Here is a 19,551-nt window from a genome sequence, read left to right as displayed (position 1 = left end):
GTGAGAGAGGGGGCAGAGGGGTGTAGGAAGTGTGAGGTAGTGGGAGAGGGGTGTAGGAAGTGGGGGGTAGTGATAGAGGGAAGGGGGTAGTGAGAGAGGGGGAGGGGTCTAGGAAGTGGAGGGTAGTGAAAGAGGGGGAGGGGGTATAGGAAGAGGTGGGTGTAAGAAGTGTCCCAACATTATACTGTATAAAGTACATCCCCCACCCACATACACCGGTCTCCTCTCAGAGTGGTCTCTCCCCTGTCCGTATAGAAGTCGGGTTGTCACACTCCGGTTCTCAGCTGCCTGCCGGTCCGTCCTCCCTCCATCACATCCAATAACAATTACCCAGTTCAGGAAGTGTCCTCCTCCTCCCCGGGCTTTCTTGGTCCCTCCTCCCACCTTCACAACCAATAACAATTACCCAGTTCAGGAAGTGTCCTCCTCCTCCCCGGGCTCTCTTGGTCCCTCCTCCCACCTTCACAACCAATAACAATTACCCAGTTCAGGAAATGTCCTCCTCCTCCCTGGGCTCTCTTGGCCCTTCCTCCCACCATCACATCCAATAACACTTACCCAGTCCAGGAAGTGTCCTCCTCCTCCCTCCGCTCTCTCGGTCTCTCACTCTCCTCTCAGGATCAGGAATCCATTAACGTCGCCCATCCCGTGGCCAAATCCATCCTGCCCCGTCCACCCAGGTGCCTCTCATAGGTTCCCCTACTGACCGCGGCCCCTGGGCACTCAGCCCGAGAGCCTGCATGGTCAGTCCACCCCTGGGGGCGGGCCTTGAACTGGTCACTGAGCAACCATGGCTGGCGCTTGCTCGGCATTGCTTCGCCCCCCAGGAGTTGGGAAACGATGACAGAAAAGAGAGGAGTGAATGCATGGTTACAACATACGGCTAGGCAGCCAACCAGGCAAACGCCGGTATGCCCTATGGCCAGTCCGGGCCTGGTTACATTGTAGCATGACAGTGTAATTGTCATTCAAAGTGATTGGGCTGAAAGCTGAAAATTGGCCTGGGCAGGAAGGGGGTGAAAGTGCCCAGTAGGTAAGGTGTTAACCACTTACAGACCGGAACATTTTCCCCCTTAATGACCAGGCAATTTTTTGCGATTCGGCACTACGTCACTTTGACAATTGCGCGGTCATGCGACGTTGTACTCAAACAAAATTGATGTCCTTTTTTCCCATAAATAGAGCTTTCTTTTGGTGGTATTTGATCATCTCAGTGGTTTTTATTTTTTGCGCTATAAACAAAAAAGAGTGAAAATTTTGAAACAAAAACAATATTTTTTACTTTTTGCCATAATGAATAACTAAGATTAAGATTTTAAGATTAAAAAAAATAATATTTTTTTTTTTCTCAGTTTAGAGACCATTCACATTTATACAGCGATCAGTGCTATAAAATGCACTGATTACTGTGTAAATGTGACTGGCAGTGAAGGGATTAACCAGGAGGGGGAGCTAAAGGGGTTATCTAGGGGTGTGTCCTAACTGTGGGGGATGGGCTACGTGTGACACAACACTGATCATCACTCCCGATCAGAGGAAACAGACGATCAGTGTCCTGTCACTAGGCAGAACAGGGAAATGCTCGTTGACATCAGCATTTCCCCGTTCTTCCTCTCCATGAGACGATCGTGGGACTCCCGGTGGACATCGAGTCCGTGGAACCCACGGTCACACTCATGGAGCTCGCGGCCACACTCGCGGAGCTCGCGGTCACACTCGCGGAGCTCGCGGTCACACTCGCGGAGCTCGCGGCCACACTCACAGAGCTCGCGGTGGGCGTGTGCCCACAATGCTGCATCTTAAAGGGGACATATATATATGTCCATATGCCATATGTCCATATGCCCAGTTATACCATTCCGCCGACATATATTGTCGTGCAGTGGTCGGCAAGTGGTTAAAGTACATCCAATAATTCATAAAAAAAATTAAGTGAAAAGAAATATTTTGAAAAAGTGCAGTAAAGTCCTTATGAATGAATAGTCCAATATTCAGGAAGGTGCAACCAGTGAAGACAGTGAAGAAATAATCCCTTGGTGTATTCTCATGAGTGAAATGGCTGACACCACACCACTGTGCTCACAGGACTCTCACCTCATGGACATATAACATATGCCTTAGATCATCATCCAGTAAAACAACGATCACCACCACTTCCAGGATCCAAGGTCACCAATATGCCTCTTCCCAAAAAGATTCCGCCCCTCATTCAAGGTAATCCATTTCACATGTAAGGTAAATCAGCCCCCAATAGTGTATTACCGTTACCAAAGAATTTATTAGACTTAAAAATGCCCGATTACATCAATAAAATAAAAAATGTGCCAATGAAAGACAAACAAAAGGTGTTCATGCCAACTCTCACGTCACTTCCGGTCCGCTATATACTCCGATCACACCCTACGCGTGGGATTGTTTCTAACTGTATGGAGGGCTGGGCTGCCTGGAGGAGGAGACAGATTGCTGTTCCTAATCACTATGAACAGCAGATCTTTCTCTAATTCTTCTGTCAGAACGGGGATCCGTCTGTTTACATTGACAGATCCCTGTTCTGGCTCTCTGAGGAGAGGACATTGCAGCCCCACGACCAGGCGGATCAGGTCCCCGACCGTACAGCAGGCGCGCAACGCTGTGACTCCTTAATGGAGCCGACGTACACCTACGGGAGCCATTTGTGGGAACGTGCCGGCCTGACGCCATATTATGATCTTGGCTGCTCGGCAAGTGTTTAATATAAAAGTTTTTTTTCCCCATGACTCCCAGGTAAAATCCCCATATATCCTACTTCCGGGTATATTTATTATTATTATATATGATATAAGATATATTACTTTCACTATTTCACAATATAAATGAATCCCTTATAGTAGTGATTATCTGATGTTTTTGTAATATAAAGGAATATTTTTTATCCCCATCATAACAGATCATTAAACAAAATCATGCTGCTGCTACTAAATGTCCTATGCTGGCCGTACACGGATCGATTATTGGACGAGAATATTCACACAAATATTTGTATGAAAATGATTTGTACATTTGATGAATGGATGAGTGTAATTAGAAAATTCCACTTCATTTAAACATAAAGTGAATGTAACTTCTGACCACAAACCACATACATGATGTGAAAAGTTGTTTGATGGAGAGAAGTTTTCTGTTCTGCTCCTTAGAATTTTCCCGTCACTGTGGTGGAAAATGAACGGCGATTTCACCCACTAATGGTTAGAAAATTGGATGAATGTTTTTTTGAAAGAAAAATTAGTTTGTGTTCGGCCAGCATAAGTGACATCAGGTGCAGGGAGCTTGTACCCACCTACCGGTCTATGACAAGGGAGTCTGTCATCCATCATATTATATTACACTCCTGTCTGATCATCTGCAAAACAGCGTTTTACCTCTTTTTTTATATTTTATTAATATTGATCTCTGATTCTGATATGTAGCAGATTCTCCCTCTAATAATACATCTATCTGTCTGTTATTCTCAGAGTGGATTAAATATCCAACTATATATTTATTTTTATTATATTTATATTTACCTCAGTTATACAACTCACTTTATTTAACTCAGTTATACACCAACCTTTTTTTTAGGTTTTTATCCAATTAGTTGATTAATCAAAACAATAATCGGCCAACTAATCAATTCTGAAAATAATCATTAGTTGCCGCCCTACAGAGGACCCATTTACTAGTTACCTTGAGGGGGGAATTGTAAGATCCTCAGAGACAAAGCTGCCTGATGTGGGCGGAGTCCTGGTTTAGGGGAACCAATCAGCTGATGTCTAGTAATAATCTTTGTATTTCTATTTTAGTAGATGGACGGGAGATGAGGAAAACCTCAGAGGATTGTCTCACTTTGTCTCCAGACTGTAAAGTAGAAGATGAGGACATCACACAGTATAGTCCAGGAGAAAACCCGACTACCTCAAATGTCCATCCGGCACCACACAGTGTAGATGGACCATCGTATTCCTCTTATCCTGAGGAACCTCAGACTGTGCGGGACGGGGCCGTCCTTCCAACAGAGAAGAGCTTTTCCTGTACTGAGTGCGGGAAGTTTTTCCCTTCTAAATCCAAACTTAATAGGCATAATAGATCTCACACAGGGGAGAAGCCGTATTCCTGTCCTGAGTGTCGGAAATGTTTTTCAGATAAGTCTTATCTTTACAGACATCGGAGATCTCACACAGGGGAAAGGCCGCATTCCTGTCCTGAGTGTGGGAAATGTTTCTCACGGAAGTCCCATCTTTACACACATCAGAGATCTCACACGGGGGAGAAGCCATATTCCTGTCCTGAGTGCGGGAAATGTTTCTCAGTGAAGTCCAGTCTTTCCACACATCAGAGATCTCACACGGGGGAGAAGCCATATTCCTGTCGTGAGTGCGGGAAATGTTTTTCACTGAAGTCCAGTCTTTCCGCACATCAGAGATCTCACACGGGGGAGAAGCCGTATTCCTGTCCTGAGTGCGGGAAATGTTTTTCACAGAAGTCCAGTCTTTCCGCACATCAGAGATCTCACACGGGGGAGAAGTCGTATTCCTGTCCTGAGTGTGGGAAATGTTTTTCACTGAAGTCCAGTCTTTCCTCACATCAAAAATTTCACACGGGGGAAAAGCCGTATTCCTGTCCTGTGTGCGGGAAATGTTTTTCACACAAGTGCAATCTTTACAAACATCAGAGATCTCACACCGGGGAGAAGCCATATTCCTGTCCTGAGTGCTGGAAATGTTTTTCACGGAAGTCCTATCTTCACACACATCAGAGATCTCACATGGGGGAGAAGCCTTATTCCTGTCCTGAGTGAGGGAATTGCTTCTCACTGAAGTCCTGTCTTCCTGTACATCAGGGATCCCACACAACCCTCGAGGTGTATTAGTGACTTGAGTGTGGGAAATGTCTTCTGTATGAATGTTGCTGGACATCACATCTCTCATGTGGGGAAGAAGCACACCCTGATATACACCTCAGATATACTCCATGTCTGATCTTCATCATGCAAGAAACAGTTCCAGGGGTGTGAAGATTTTTGGAAAAAATGACTTGTCCGAGGGACTAAATCGGGGTCCCAATGTCCTTGTCCCTTATGACAATCTCCTTGTTCCTCATTTACCAGAGAGCTCAGCAGCGGTGTGGGAGTTCAAACTACAAGCCGAAATCGGCAAAGGACAGAACTCTGTGAATGAATGGCACGGCCGCGCTCTTTTCATAAAGTGACAGCCGGTACAGGGAACTTCTCCCCGCACTGCTGTCACACATGGGACTCGGATCGCTGAGCCGCTGCAGGAACAGGAACATGTAACATCTTCCCGAAGGTGAACTTTTCCTTTAACCCTTTCACTACCAGAGACGGTTTTGTGGGGTTTTTTTGCCCACATGTTTAACCCCTTCAATACCAGACACTTTCACCTCCTTTCTTCCCACACCAATTGACAGCTGTCAGCATTGTCACACTTTGAATGACAATTACTCAGTCATGCAACACTGTTCCCAAATCTCATTTTTATATTTATTCCCACAAATAGAGCTTTGGTCGTATTTGATCACCACTGGGGGGTTTTATTTATTGTGCTACAAATAAAAAAATACAGAAAATTTTGAAAAAAAAAGTTTTTCTTTGTTTCTGTTATAACCTTTTTTGTAAATAAGTAAGTTTTCTCCTTCACTAATGGGCACTGATGAGGAGGTACTGACAGGCATTACTTATGGGCACTGATGAGGAGGTACAGACAGGCATTACTTATGGGCACTGATTGGCATTACTGATGGGCACTGATGAGGAGGTACTGACAGGCATTACTTATGGGCACTGATTGGCATTACTGATGGGCACTGATGAGGAGGTACTGACAGGCATTACCTATGGGCACTGATTGGCATCACTGATGGGCACTGATGAGGAGGTACTGACAGGCATTACTTATGGGCACTGATTGGCATCACTGATGGGCACTGATGAGGAGGTACTGACAGGCATTACTTATGGGCACTGATTGGCATCACTGGAGGTCATCCCTGACGATCATAGAAACTACAAAGCAGTGCTCTATGGGTTAAATCCAGAAAGTCCATGTGAAATCCATGAGGTGAATAAAAAGAATAGTTTATTGCACGGTGGATTGGAAAAACAAAGAATTCCGGGAACTGTGAGATCTTCAGATGTCACAATAAACAGTCATGCAGATATCTTATCAGATTGATATTGTTAAAAAAAACATTAAAATCAAACGATACCACTGGTGACATCCGGGTGGAGAAGGGTTAATGCCATCCAAGGACTTGCTGGTTAGACATGGTAAGGGGCGCCTTACGCTATGTGGAGATGGATGAAAAGCCCGGTGAAGAGAATGGCAGTCCGCTGCCTGAAACCTTATGATGGAACTTTCCCTGCGTCCAGGAAGAATGGGACGGCGGAGTGCAGGGGAACGCTGTGCCCACCATTGTGAGGACCTGAGATGGTGGCCCGAGGAAACCAAACTGGGCTGTGAGCGGTGGGGTATGACAGCTGCCGTGGGATGGGAAAATCCGGGAGAGCCGAAGGAACCTGGAGCACTGAATGACGTCACCCCCACACCGGAAACCAGGAAGTATGTGATGCACAGTGGATCGCAAGCTGCTGGGTTCCCGTGACTACATGTCTCAAACGCCTGTGCTTTTTCCAAGTCATGGAAGAAAAGGCAACAGCAGTATATAAGCCCGATGTGAGGGGTGGGGAGGGGCGGGAGTATCTAGCTCAAGTATAACCAATAACCCATCTCAACCCTATCATTTATGAAAGAAAGAGAGAGCGTGTGGAATCCATATTACACTCATGGAAATACATTCATCGTAAAATTCATAGAGCCTCTCAAAAACAATGTTATAAAAATATATAAAATACAGTATATATCTGTGTATATACTGATAAAAATCCATAATAATAAATAATGTTGAATCCATGAATAAATAACGAAAAGATAATAAATAATGAAAACTGATATATATTGATGATGTCCAGCTCATTTGGAGTGGGGCCCAGGCGTGTTCTCTTCCTTTGTAGCCCATTACAATACCAATGAATTAGGGTTGTCTTTCACACATGTATTAGACCCCACTGAACTAGTCTTCCTAGATTTGGTTCTGTCTCACGACAAACAAGATATCGTCACCAGAAATCACACCAAACCTACAAGTGACAACTCCTACCTTCATTCTGACAGTTGTCATCACTCCACCCGGCAGATGAACATCCCCAATGGGCAGTTTCATAGGTTGAGGAGGAACTATTCCAGGTTGGTAGACTATACTACACAAGACAAGCGCATGCAGAGAAAATGTGAAGAGAAGAACTACCCCAGAGATCTGGTCCAGGATGCTTTTGTTTCTCATATGGAGATGCCACCAAAACCCAAAGACACTACTGATAGACAACCAGATAATACAGCTAGATTTGTGTCCACTTTCAACTCTAAATATACGACTATTTCAAAGATCATCAATAAACATTACAAAATATTATTGCTCTTAATCATAAATAATTTTGCTCCAAGCAAGTTACAAAGTTCCAATAAAAGACCTCTGTTTGACATGAATGCCTATTTTGATACTAGGACGGGCATTTTTCAATGTCACAAAAGAGGTTGCCTCACCTGCCAGTTTATCACTCATGGTCGTCCTGAGATTGCCACCAATAAGGGTACCACTTTCCAGATTAGTCAGTTTATTACTTGCTCAATGGATTTTGTTACTTACTGTATATCCTGTGGTGCCCTTGTAACCTCTTGTACGTAGGCCGTACGATACGTACCTTGTGTACGAGGGTTGGAGAGCACCGGAGGTTTATTACAAAGCGGATTTCACAAACACAGCGTCCCGCGCCATTTTCTCCAGATACATAACAAATTTATAAAATGTATAAAATATATAAAATCAAATCCATTCCTAAAGGTACACTTACTGACAACGAGAGGTTTTCCTTCCTGTGCAGGAGGGAAAACTTTCAGATCTATATGTTAGGATCTCTTTCACCTGAAGGTCTCAATGAAGAACTTGATATTCATAGCATGGTGTAACATTCATACAGCTAGTTCACGTCTAACTGGGTCAGGTGTTCTAAGAAATAGGTTTGTCCCAGTTCTATATATACTTTTTATAGGTATTGGTAGGTTCATGGTTATACATGTATACACTATTACCATTACATGTAGATTTACCCTCACATTCACAAGTGATTGAAAAAATGACAAACAATAAAAAAATACACAAAGTTGTCACTAAATGATATATTGCTCACACATGACATGTGTATATGTGGAATTACACCCCAAAATACATTCTGCTGCTTCTCCTGAGTACGGGGATACCACATGTGTGAGACTTTTTGGGAGCCTAGCCGCATACAGGACCCCGAAAACCAATCACCGCCTTCAGGATTTCTAAGGGCGTAAAATGGTGATTTCACTTCCTCACTCCCTATCACAGCTTCGGAGGCCATAAAATGTCCAGATAGCACCAACCCCCCCCCCCCCAAATTCCCCCATTTTGGAAAGTAGACACCCCAAGCTATCTGCTGAGAGGCATGGGGAGTATTTTGCAGATCTCACTTTTTGTCACAAATTTTTGAAATTTTAAAACAAAAATTTCCTTTTCTTTCTTAATTTTCAAAAACAAATGAGATCTGCAAAATACTCACCATGCCTCTTAGCAAATACCTTGGGGTGTTTACGTTCCAAAATGGGGGAATTTGGGGGGTTTTGTGCTATCTGGACATTTTTTTTTTGGCCTCCAAAGCTGTGATAGGTAGTGAGGAAGTGAAATCACTATTTTACACCCTTAGAAATCCTAAAGGCAGGGATTGTTTTTCGGGGTCCTGTACGCGGCTAGGCTCCCAAAAAGTCTCACACATGTGGTATCCTCGTACTCAGGAGAAGCAGCAGAATGTATTTTGGGGTGTAGGAGACAAGAGACACTTTGGGAGAAGTCCTTTATTACAAAATAAAAAAGTCCTGCAATGTAGATCCATCTCACACCGCCTGATGAGCCAATTTTTTTTTAAGAAAAGCCGCAACAGCTCTGCCTACCATGGGAAGCTCCCGTACAATGTGCCCGCTACCAATTCACACAGGGGGGGAGGCAAGGATCTTTGGGTCTTCCAGATTCTGATAAGCCCCATGACCCCCAAAACCACTGGGCAAGGGTTGTGGGGATGAGGCCCTTGTCCCCATCAACCAGGAGACAAGATGATTTGGGGGGCTACTCCAAAGCACCCTCCCTATGTTGAGGGCATGTGGCCTGGTACAGTTCAGGAGGGGGGCTCTCTCTTCGTCCCCCCCTCTTTCCCTGTGGCCTGCCAGGTTGCGTGCTCGGATAAGGGTTTGGTATGGATTTTGGGGGACCCCTGCGTCATTTTTTTTATTTAGCGCAGGGTTCCCCTTAATATTCATACCAGACCTGAAGGGCCTGGTAATGGCCTGGGGGGAACCCATGGCATTTTTGTTCAATGATTTTTATCTATATTGCCAAGACCTGACAATTCATTACAGCCACGATCAATCTAAATGACTTTTTTTCCTTTAGAAATGTCATTTTGCTCTCGGACTGTTCTAAACATGGGAAAATGCGCCACTTTACAGGCATACTATAGACACCCCCCAGGTATGAAATTTAAAGGAATATTACAATTTTATTGTTACACTTTAAGCATTATTAAAATCACTGCTCTTTAAAAAAAAGTCAGTTTCTATTTTTTTTGCATTGATACATGACCCCTGGGGCAGGACCCGGGTCCCCAAACACTTTTTATGACAATAACTTGCATATAAGCCTTTAAATATATATATATATATAATAAATGAAAACTTTTGGTTTTTCATGTTCGTGTCCCATAGACTTTAACGGTGTTCACGTGTTCAAACAAATTGTTTGCCTGTTCGCAAGTTCTGGTGTGACCCGAAGCAGGGGGTGTTCGGCTCATCCATAATTATCAAAAGTATTCGGACACATGCCTTTAAATGCACATGAACTTTAAGGGCATCCCAGTCTTAGTCTGGAGGGTTCAATATTGAGTTGCCCCCTTCGCACCTATAACAGCTTCAACTCTTAGGAGAAGGCTGTCCACAAGGTTTAGGAGGGTGTCTATGTGAAAGTTTGACCATTCTTCCAGAAGAGCATTTTTGAGTTCTGTCATTGATGTTGGATGAAAAGGCCTGTCTTGCAGTCTCCACTCTAATTCATCCCAAAGGTGTTCTATCAGGTTGAGGTCAGGACTTTTTGCAGACAAGTCAAGTTTCTCCCCCAATCTTGCTCATCCATGTCTTTATGGACCTTGCTTTGTGCACTGGTACCAATCATTTGGTGGAAGGGGTATTATAGTATGGGGTTGTTTTTCAGGGGTTGGATTTGGCCCCTTAGTTCCAGTGAAGGGAACTCTTAAGGCATCAACATACCAAGACATTTTTTACAAATTTTATCCTCCCAACTTTTTGGAAACAGTTTGGGGATGGCCCCTTTGCGATTTGATATGTAAGTGACATTTCAGTCTAATTCATAGTTTTTGTTTGTGCCACTGGTTGGGAACCCCTGCTATAGAGCCACAGAAAGCTATTTACTAAGCCATCATGAACTTTGAAACATGATATTTTGTAACAAGAGCTTATGGTAAAATTTCTCATCATCTGTATCACCCATATATTTGATATTTGAAGCTATATCTTTTTGTATTATCACCAATTATATTTGATATTATTTTACACTGAATTTTTAGTTAATAAATATATATATATATATTTTAGCACATCGCTGTATTCATTCTTGTTTTCAAACTAGCATGGATAAACCAATTTTAATTTTTTTGGTTGATTTGTGTAAAGATGTGAAAATATCCTTAACTATAGATGTTTGCAGAATTCCCTAAATATAATACTGTTAATATTTATTTCAGTATAAATATCTGACAATATTTATTTAAATTGGCTCTGTACAATGCTTTTGTGTTGTACAAAACAACAGCAACAAGTGGATCTTTCCTAAAGTTTCAGGAGGTGATTGTTACATCCCTTTTGTATCCAGAAGGTGCTGTGGCCGAAATCCAGATGCAGTGACCCGGCTGCATGAGAGGCATTTTCCTGATACCCCGGTACCCCGACCCAAAGAGCACCACAAAAAATATGTTGTGTCTGTAGCAGATGCAAAATTAGGTGTGACACCCATTATTTCTGTTCCTCCTGTCCTGGGCAAACTGGTCTCTGCATCCAGGACTGCTTCCATCGTTACCACACAGAAGTGAAGTATTAGTATACGGTAAAATATTCAAAAAAGAGGGGAAGCTTGCAACAGGATTATACAAATAATAATGGAAACCATAATATTAAAACATAATAATGTTTATTGGAAAAATAATTAAAATCAATAATAGGACATAACAATGTGTTGGGTTATTGTAAAAATATGTAAATATATATATATATATATATATATATATATATATATATATATATATATATATATATATATATACATATATTTATATATATATATATATATACATATATATTTGGGAAGACAAACTTGTGATTGTGAAATGAATTTCATTAATTAGTTCTGAGTCAGCGTAAATCAAAATGTGTGTTTATTGTACACACTAAAATAGAAAAATAATACTTACAAATATAGTACAATGATAAAATTCTAGTATAGTTCATTCGTTTCAAAGATAGAAGAATTCTTAACAGTAAACCATGTGCTCATGGAATCTAAAATGGCGGAATAACCCTTTGTATGCTGAAGAATAGCTGAAGAAAGTCTGTGTGCTGAGTAGGGATGAGCCGAACACCCCCCTGTTCGGTTCGCACCAGAACCTGCGAACAGACCTAAACTTCGTGTGAACTTTAGAACCCTATTAAAGTCTATGGGACTCAAAAGTTCACAATCTAAAGTGCTAATTTTAAAGGGTAATATGCAAGTTACTGTCCTAAAAAGTGTTTGGGGACCCGGGTCCTGCCCCAGGGGACATGGATCAATGCAAAAAAAAGTTTTAAAAACTGCCGTTTTTTCAGGAGCAGTGATTTTAATAATGATTAAAGTGAAACAATAAAAGAGTAATATTCCTTTAAATTTCGTAGCTGGGGGATCATATATAGAGGGTTCCAGTTGAGCAGAGATTAAGTGGTCGTTTATTATCCCAACATGTTTTGCCTTGTGGCTTCATCAGGGTATATATAAATCAGCCAATAATTGCCAGGAGGACACCTCAGAGACCCCAAAGAGGGTCACCCACTGTTGTAATTATGATGAAGAAATAATACATTTTATAATCTACTGGCAGAGATGTTAAAATTCAAGTAGGCCTCAAAACAGATGAACTAGAGGTCTTTGTGACTTCATATGCTTACCAAGTTTTAATGCATCAACCATTAAAAAATATAATCTGTGTGTTGAAACAGAAACCAAAAAAACATTTACCTGTCCTTGTCGGAAAGCAAAGCAAATATGTGTCTAGTCTGGTCACACATAGAAATCACCCTTGGCTAACACAACTCATTGTGTTAGATTTTAGGAGATGGGTAGATAGCTAATTTATCTCTAAATATCCATTTAATCTGTCCAAAGGGCACTTTAAATGGCACAGTCAGTATTATGTTTAAAATACATGTGGTTATAAGTCATTCAAATTATATTATATTCCAGGTCACAGATACGATTACAATTTTAGTATCTACTGACCTAATGATAATTCTGTTATAAGATGAAAATATAAAGGTTGACATTTAGGACAAATTCTAAAGTACAATTTTTTTAAGATGCCAATCAGTATTATGTAAGACATTTGAATCGTGATTATAACTGTATAAAAATGTACACATAGCATGTATTTTTAGATAAACAAATATTCATCGGATATACCAGAAGTATACATTTATCCATATACATAATCATTTTATGTGATATTGATTAATATATACAACATATCCTAGATAGACCAGTCTTTATAAGATATGAAGTTAGATAGATATAGAGAGATATATAGTTATATATCTAACATATATTTTACACACACACACACACACATACACATATATATATATATATATATATATATATATATATATATATATATATATATATAAATAACCATTTTATGTAATAGTGATTATTCAAAATTATACTGAGCGCATTTTATATTAGACCGGTTAACCAGAATACGTAAAGATATATATTCTTCTCACCAATATACAAATTATGAAAATAGAACATTTTATTTTCATGATAGTTCAGAATACATTTTTCTGCTCTCAGACACTCCTAGTGGTTGAAGGTGGTATTACCTTAAACTCACTAAAAAGTAAATTATTATATTTTCTTTAACCAATGGAAAAGAAGCGAAGCCATACTTTTTGGGCTGAGCCTATTATAAATTTTCTTATTCTATTCTTATTGTCTGAGATGGTATTTAGAGGGAGGAGAGATGCCATGAGAGGACTCAAGAACATTCAGAAATACCTGATTACCATCAATCATACACGCAGACACATACACCATTCATCTACTCACACTTGTACATTCATGAAGATTCCTAAATACCATATGATTTGGAACTCGGAGGTCCCAAGAAGTAATTCCTCTTTAAAGCGGAGGTCCACCCTAAAATGGACCTCCGCTCATCGGAATCCCCCCCCCTCCGGCGCCACAATTGGCACCTTTCAGGGGGGAGGGGGGTGCAGTTACCTGGATAATCCAGGTAACTGCACCCACTTCCGGGATAGCTGTCTGCGGAAAGGGGCGTAGATTACGCCCCTTTCCGCAACTGCCCGCCCCTTTGCGCAAGTGCCCCGCTGCCTGCTGGGAAACACACAGTTCCCAGAGGCAGCGGGGACCATCCGGATTGCGCCGCGCGGCTCGCGCATGCGCAGTAGGGAACCGGGAAATGAAGCCGAAAGGCTCCATTTCCTGATGTCCTCATCTTCTACTTTACAGTCTGGAGACAAAGTGAGACAATCCTCTGAGGTTTTCCTCATCTCCCGTCCATCTACTAAAATAGAGATACAAAGATTATTACTAGACATGAGCTGATTGGTTCCCCTAAACCAGGACTCCGCCCACATCAGGCAGCTTTGTCTCTGAGGATCTTACAATTCCCCCCTCAAGGTAACTAGTAAATGGGTCCTCTGATCTCCTACCAGATCATTTCTTTATTCATGGACCTTAGTCAGAGAGTGAGGAAACAACGAGAACTGTCTTCTATAGGAATGACAGTGATGAGGGGATTATAGGACGAGTGTCCCCTCCCCCTCTATCACTCATTGCCATCTTCCCAACACAAGAAGTCCTGACCTTCCTTATTTAGTCCATGATTTAGTCATGAATAACAGCGGGGCTGAGCCCCACCAGAGATCAGAGAGTGAGGATGGGGGGAGAATAACCAAGATGAAGACTGGACTGATCCTGAAGACCACCATCATTGGGTTATTGACTCCTCCCTCATTATCACTTTCTGTTTAAGGGTCCAAAGTCTGAGGATGTTATCACATTATTATCACCATGTAAAAGTCTGTGCTCCAATCACATCATCAGATATAAAATGTCAACTTATTATATAGGATGAAAAAGTGATGACTATATATTATAAGAGTGATGTACAACATAGAGTATATAGTGCAGGGGTCAGGAGTATGTAATGTAGAATATAAAGTATACAGTGTAAGGGTCAGGACTCATAATATTGGTATTCAGTAATCAGTGGAAGATGAAATGATTACATGAGACAAGTTGCAGAGGTCCCACACCGCTGCCTCCCATCTCCTGAGACTGCACTCAGTGACTTGGGTCTGAGACTATACAGACATTTCCCTCCACAGTCAGCAAGTAATCCTTGGAGAATTGTTCTGTCAGAGATCTTGCTAGACCTGTACAAGAGGGAGAAGATCCAAGGCTTCTAACCCTGGTGCCTCTGTTGAGCAATGTCTATGGTAAGAAATCTACATTTTGCTGCCAGCTGAGCGCTGGAATCTCCATAAATCCAGTCTAGATACATACATTTTTCTGCAGCACAGAGAAGGAAGATTATCGGAGAGAAATCCAGGAATACAGGACGGGGAACACAGCTCAGGAAAGTGACCAGGGGATTACAGGCTGATATCACCCAGCCCCCGCCCTACTCTGGACCAATCAGTGAGCAGTATGGGTGGAGGAATGTATTTAGTGTTAATGACCCACCTGTGCTGATCTCTGTAGGAGTGTCCTCCTCTATAAATGTCCCCGTTATTCCATCCTCCTCCATAGACTGCTGATCATCCCTCACATACCTCTCTTCTTCTTCTGATTTCACCTCAAATTCTATATCCATTGGATCTCCACTCTAAACCAAGAAAATGAGAGACAATATCACATGTAAAATATAAGCTCACATAAAAAAAAAAAATGATACATTAGCTCCACAAGTCCATGTTCTAGAAGAAGATTTGTACCACAAACCTTGTAATGATGAGGGATTGTGTGATCTTCCTCTTTGGAATACAGAGGACGGGGACATCTCTCTGGTGGGTTCCCATTACTGGATCCATCTGTAGGAAACACACACACTGACTGAATACATTGTTTCTATGTGTTTATCAGATGATGGGGGATCTAGGTGGAGCCTCCGTACTGCTCTCTCCTTTACAATAAAGTCTCCTCTTACCCGGTGATGTGAGGGGCGGCTGATTGTCCATCATGACGTCCTTGTAGAGATCCTTGTGTCCTTCTAAATACTCCCACTCCTCCATGGAGAAATAGACAGTGACATCCTGACACCTTATAGGAACCTGACACACACAATGATACAGTCACCATCCAGACACATCCCTTGTCTGTTACTGGATAATGTCCCAGAATTCCCAGAATCCTCCTCACCTCTCCTGTCAGAAGCTCCATCATCTTCTTGGTGACATCTAGAATCTTCTCCATGTTGTGTCTCTCAGGTTTTAGGGAGTCACATGGAGGCACTGTGATGGTCATATGATCACCTGACTTCACAAGAGGAAATCTCTGTATTGGGGAACCAATAGGAATATCATGTTAGAATCCCAGAATCCTCCTCACCTCTCCGGTCAGGTCTGTGTTTTATTAATAGAGATAAGAGTGATGTCATGTGACCTCCCAGAATCCTCCTCACCTCTCCGGTCAGGTCTGTGTTTTATTAATAGAGATAAGAGTGATGTCATGTGACCTCCCAGAATCCTCCTCACCTCTCCGGTCAGGTCTGTGTTTTATTAATAGAGATAAGAGTGATGTCATGTGACCTCCCAGAATCCTCCTCACCTCTCCGGTCAGCAGGTAGATGATCTCCAGGGTGAGGTTTAGTATCTTCTCAGTCATGTGACTCCGGTCCTCCTCCATCCTTATTGGCACCCTCATTTGATCTATACAGGTCTCCTTTTAGATGGATAACTTTGGTAAATGAAATGAAGAATTATTTGGATGGTATTCGTAACACAATAGGATGTAGATATGAGGGGGCTAATAGAAGGGTTGCCGTATATTGAAGAACTACTGCCCTCATGGGAACATATTTAATCTGGACTGTTTAGTGTTTTCTACATTTTTGAGGTCCTGGGACCCTCTTGCCCTGCCGGACCAAAAATTCCCTTTTGTCTGTTGTTTTTTTTTGGGTTTTCTTAACTGGATTCGGTGAGTTTTAGATCTGCAGATAAGGAATGATAAATACAATATTTCTTTGATTTGTTTGCTCATAGGCAGTGCTATGAGGTCAATGTATCATCATCAAGATGTTTGGCCAGCTAATTAGCATAACTCCAGCAGCAAGACTCCAATCTCCGGCAGCCTGCTGAATGACAGGAGTGATGTCACTCTCTGGAGTAAGAGAAGGGATCAGATTGCAGGATGCTGCTGGTGCAGTAGAGAGCTGTGGGGGAGATGTTCTGTTCTCGCCAATAGCAACCCAGTGTGGGTAGGAAGAGGACAGCAGTGGGGAGGGGTTGTACTCTTAGTCTTGGTCTATTTTGTGTCCTGCAATATATTTCTTGACCAGTAAGACGGTGAGGTTAAGGTTTCCTTCATTGCTGGCAGGAGTACTCTAAGGAGGTCAGAATTGTAAGTGCAAGTGAGCTGGGAGGATCATCAGAGGCCAAGAGTCCTTATGAGCCCTAAATCCCCTTCTTACCTCAGAGCCTTACAACCTACCACTGAATACCCCCTCAGAGACCCCCACAGCCCTTCGGCCCCACTAACCTCTCAGAGTTGTTCAGTGTTATCACTTCCTGAGAGGACCCCAAAGTCCTTCATCTACAATTCCTCTTCAGGGGTCCCAGAGACATTTAGTCCCACTACCTCCTCAGAGACCCCTCATCCCCTCTACTTCCCTCAGTATTTTCCTCCTTCTGACACCAATGATGGAACATATTCTTCATGGCAGCCTAGGAAATGTTTTCTTCCTCCTGACCAGCAATGTAAGGGGCTCTATGCTCCATACTCCTGGCCCCGGCACTCCATGATTGTGTTGGCTGCATAGTATAATGATTGCCCATTGGCTGCCTGTGTAGTGTAATAATTGCCCTTTGTAGGCCATGTATGGTCAGGATCGCCATTGTCGTGTATATTTATTATCAGTGCTGTTTGTTTAGAGGAACATATTACTAGAATTTATCTCCAAAATGAAGAGAATGTTCCGGCTCCATAAATTGGGAAATGTTCTGCCCCTGAAGGGGTTAATCTAGGTCTCCACACTATATATGTGTGTATCATCATCTGCTGGAGATAAAAGACATCACAGTGACTATGGAGGAAGAGGACGGACATGACGGGGGGGGGGGGGGTTACTGGGTGTAAATAGAAAATAAGATCTTATTACCTCCTCTTCTGCCACTTCCAGCAATGTCGTCTCTCTACTTCCTTCCGACTCACCTCTCACTCGGAACTTCCTGTCTGTACCTGACATCACTTCCTCTCTGTATCCCATAGAGACTTCCTGTCTGGGTAGAAGTGAGATCACCACCTTGTGGAGATCAGAGGAACTGCAGTCCTGAGAAATGTCTGGTAGTGTGAACACGGCCTTGTTTGTATGGTATGGACTGTATATCTGATTTGCCAGGACAGTCACTCTCTTTAGCTATATGTGCCATGATGTCTGTGTCCCAGACTCTATCCTGAGAATTACAGCATAAAGTGTAAATGTTTTTGGGTTTAGACACAGGGAGACCAATCAGCATCTAAGGTGGGTCTGTAAGCAACCAATGAACATGCAGTGATTATCAGTGGATGGGTATCAGAGAATGCCTGGCTTCTCCAACCCTGCCAGGTATGTAGAAGTCATTGATTCTCACTGTGTATCCCATCCTCTGAGAGGTGGTAGTACCCAGAGGAGGGGAGTGGGGGGGCTGTGTGTGTGGGGGGAGGGGGTTTGTATGAGAGTCATCTGTGTGTGGTGGAAGAAGGGGGATTGGGGTGCTGTGTGGTGTTCTGGTGGAAAGAAAAGGCTACCCCTCCCCCTTCCATGTCCCACCACCTAGCTGGAGGGAGCAGCTCCCAACTTCCTATCTGCACTGAGCATGTGATATCATTGCCAGCTGTCCACTTCTAGGAGAAAATTTACCCATGTACCCTATTCCTCCCCCCATACCCCTAATTACACCCCATGTCCTTCTCACCCCACTCGTCTTCCCTTTCTGCCCCTCTCCACCGTTCTTTATTGTCTTTTAACCCTCTTCATTCATTATCTTTTCACCACCCCACCCCCTCTTCACTGCCATATCCCCCTCTTTACTGAACTCTCCCCATCTTCACCCTCCTATTGCCCTTCCTTCCCCATCTTCACCCCCTTACCTCTATTTACATTTTTTTCCCTCTTACTCCCTCTTCCTCCTCATCACTACCCCATACCCCTCTTCACTGAGCTTTCCCCTTTATCGCCCCCTTCTCCCCTCTATACTACTCTTCCCCTTTCTTCACACCCCCTTCCCCCTCTTCTCCTCCTCACCCCCTCCCTCACCCCTCTTCACCCCATCCCCCTACCCCCTCCTCACCCCTGTTCTCTTCTCTGCCCCCCTCTTCTCCTCCTCACCCCCTCCCTCACCCCTCTTCACCCCATCCCTCTACCCCCTCCTTACCCCTGTTCTCTTCTCTGCCCCCCTCTTCTCCTTTGCTCCCTCTTCACCTTTCTGTCCCCCATCACTCCCTGTTTACCATTTTCACCCTACTGCCCCCTCCCCCACTTTACATTCCCTTCTCCCTCTGCAACCTCTTTGTGTAGTGGTGCAGATTTTCAGTGTTAATGTAAGTGGTGATATATTGCCTCCCAGCTGCCTGACAACCATTCCCTGAAAATTGTTCCAACACAGATGCTGCTGAATATGTAAATGAGCCCTAAAGACTAAAACCAAATCCATAAATCATTTTACTAATGAGGGAGACCTTCTTGTCTGTCCTTATTATGATAACTCTTCCTGTATATACAGTATTATAAAATGTGATTGTACAATAGGTTATCAATATGCTTCTTGTAGAACCACACCCATATAATATGAATGCCCCGCCCCCAATTAACCACTTTCCGACCGGGCCATAGTCAAAAGATGG

At 42.9% G+C, this 19,551-nt stretch overlaps 2 protein-coding genes across 2 annotated transcripts in view; both read right to left on the bottom strand.

The window, feature by feature from the left end:
• LOC143989564 (uncharacterized) overlaps positions 1–19,551 on the bottom strand; it is a 241,547-nt gene that overhangs the window by 30,998 nt on the left and 190,998 nt on the right. The window lies entirely within an intron of this gene.
• Positions 12,737–16,785, bottom strand: LOC143989867 (gastrula zinc finger protein XlCGF66.1-like). Its single transcript, XM_077490144.1, has 4 exons — positions 16,279–16,785; positions 15,871–16,005; positions 15,659–15,782; positions 12,737–15,542 (listed from the first exon to the last, which is right to left on the bottom strand). The coding sequence occupies exons 1-4, from the start codon at positions 16,372–16,374 to the stop codon at positions 15,364–15,366; spliced, it is 534 nt and encodes a 177-aa protein (XP_077346270.1). The 5' UTR covers positions 16,375–16,785; the 3' UTR covers positions 12,737–15,363.

This window comes from Lithobates pipiens, unplaced genomic scaffold, assembly GCF_037356315.1.
Source record: "Lithobates pipiens isolate NorthernLeopardFrog02 unplaced genomic scaffold, aLitPip1_a1.2 Scaffold_18, whole genome shotgun sequence".
Taxonomy (NCBI): Eukaryota; Metazoa; Chordata; class Amphibia; order Anura; family Ranidae; genus Lithobates; species Lithobates pipiens.
Note: the sequence above shows the minus strand (reverse complement) of the source record. Positions and strands in the feature narration are given on the sequence as shown.

Excerpts from the sequence above, each read along its gene's own strand:
- LOC143989867 (XM_077490144.1), bottom strand. The coding sequence starts at position 16,374 with ATGAGGGTGCCAATAAGGATGGAGGAGGACCGGAGTCACATGACTGAG. Across the intron at positions 16,006-16,278 it reads TCTACCTGCTGACCGGAGAG|AGATTTCCTCTTGTGAAGTC; the intron begins GTGAGGAGGATT and ends TCCCCAATACAG. Across the intron at positions 15,783-15,870 it reads TGGAGCTTCTGACAGGAGAG|GTTCCTATAAGGTGTCAGGA; the intron begins GTGAGGAGGATT and ends TGTGTGTGTCAG.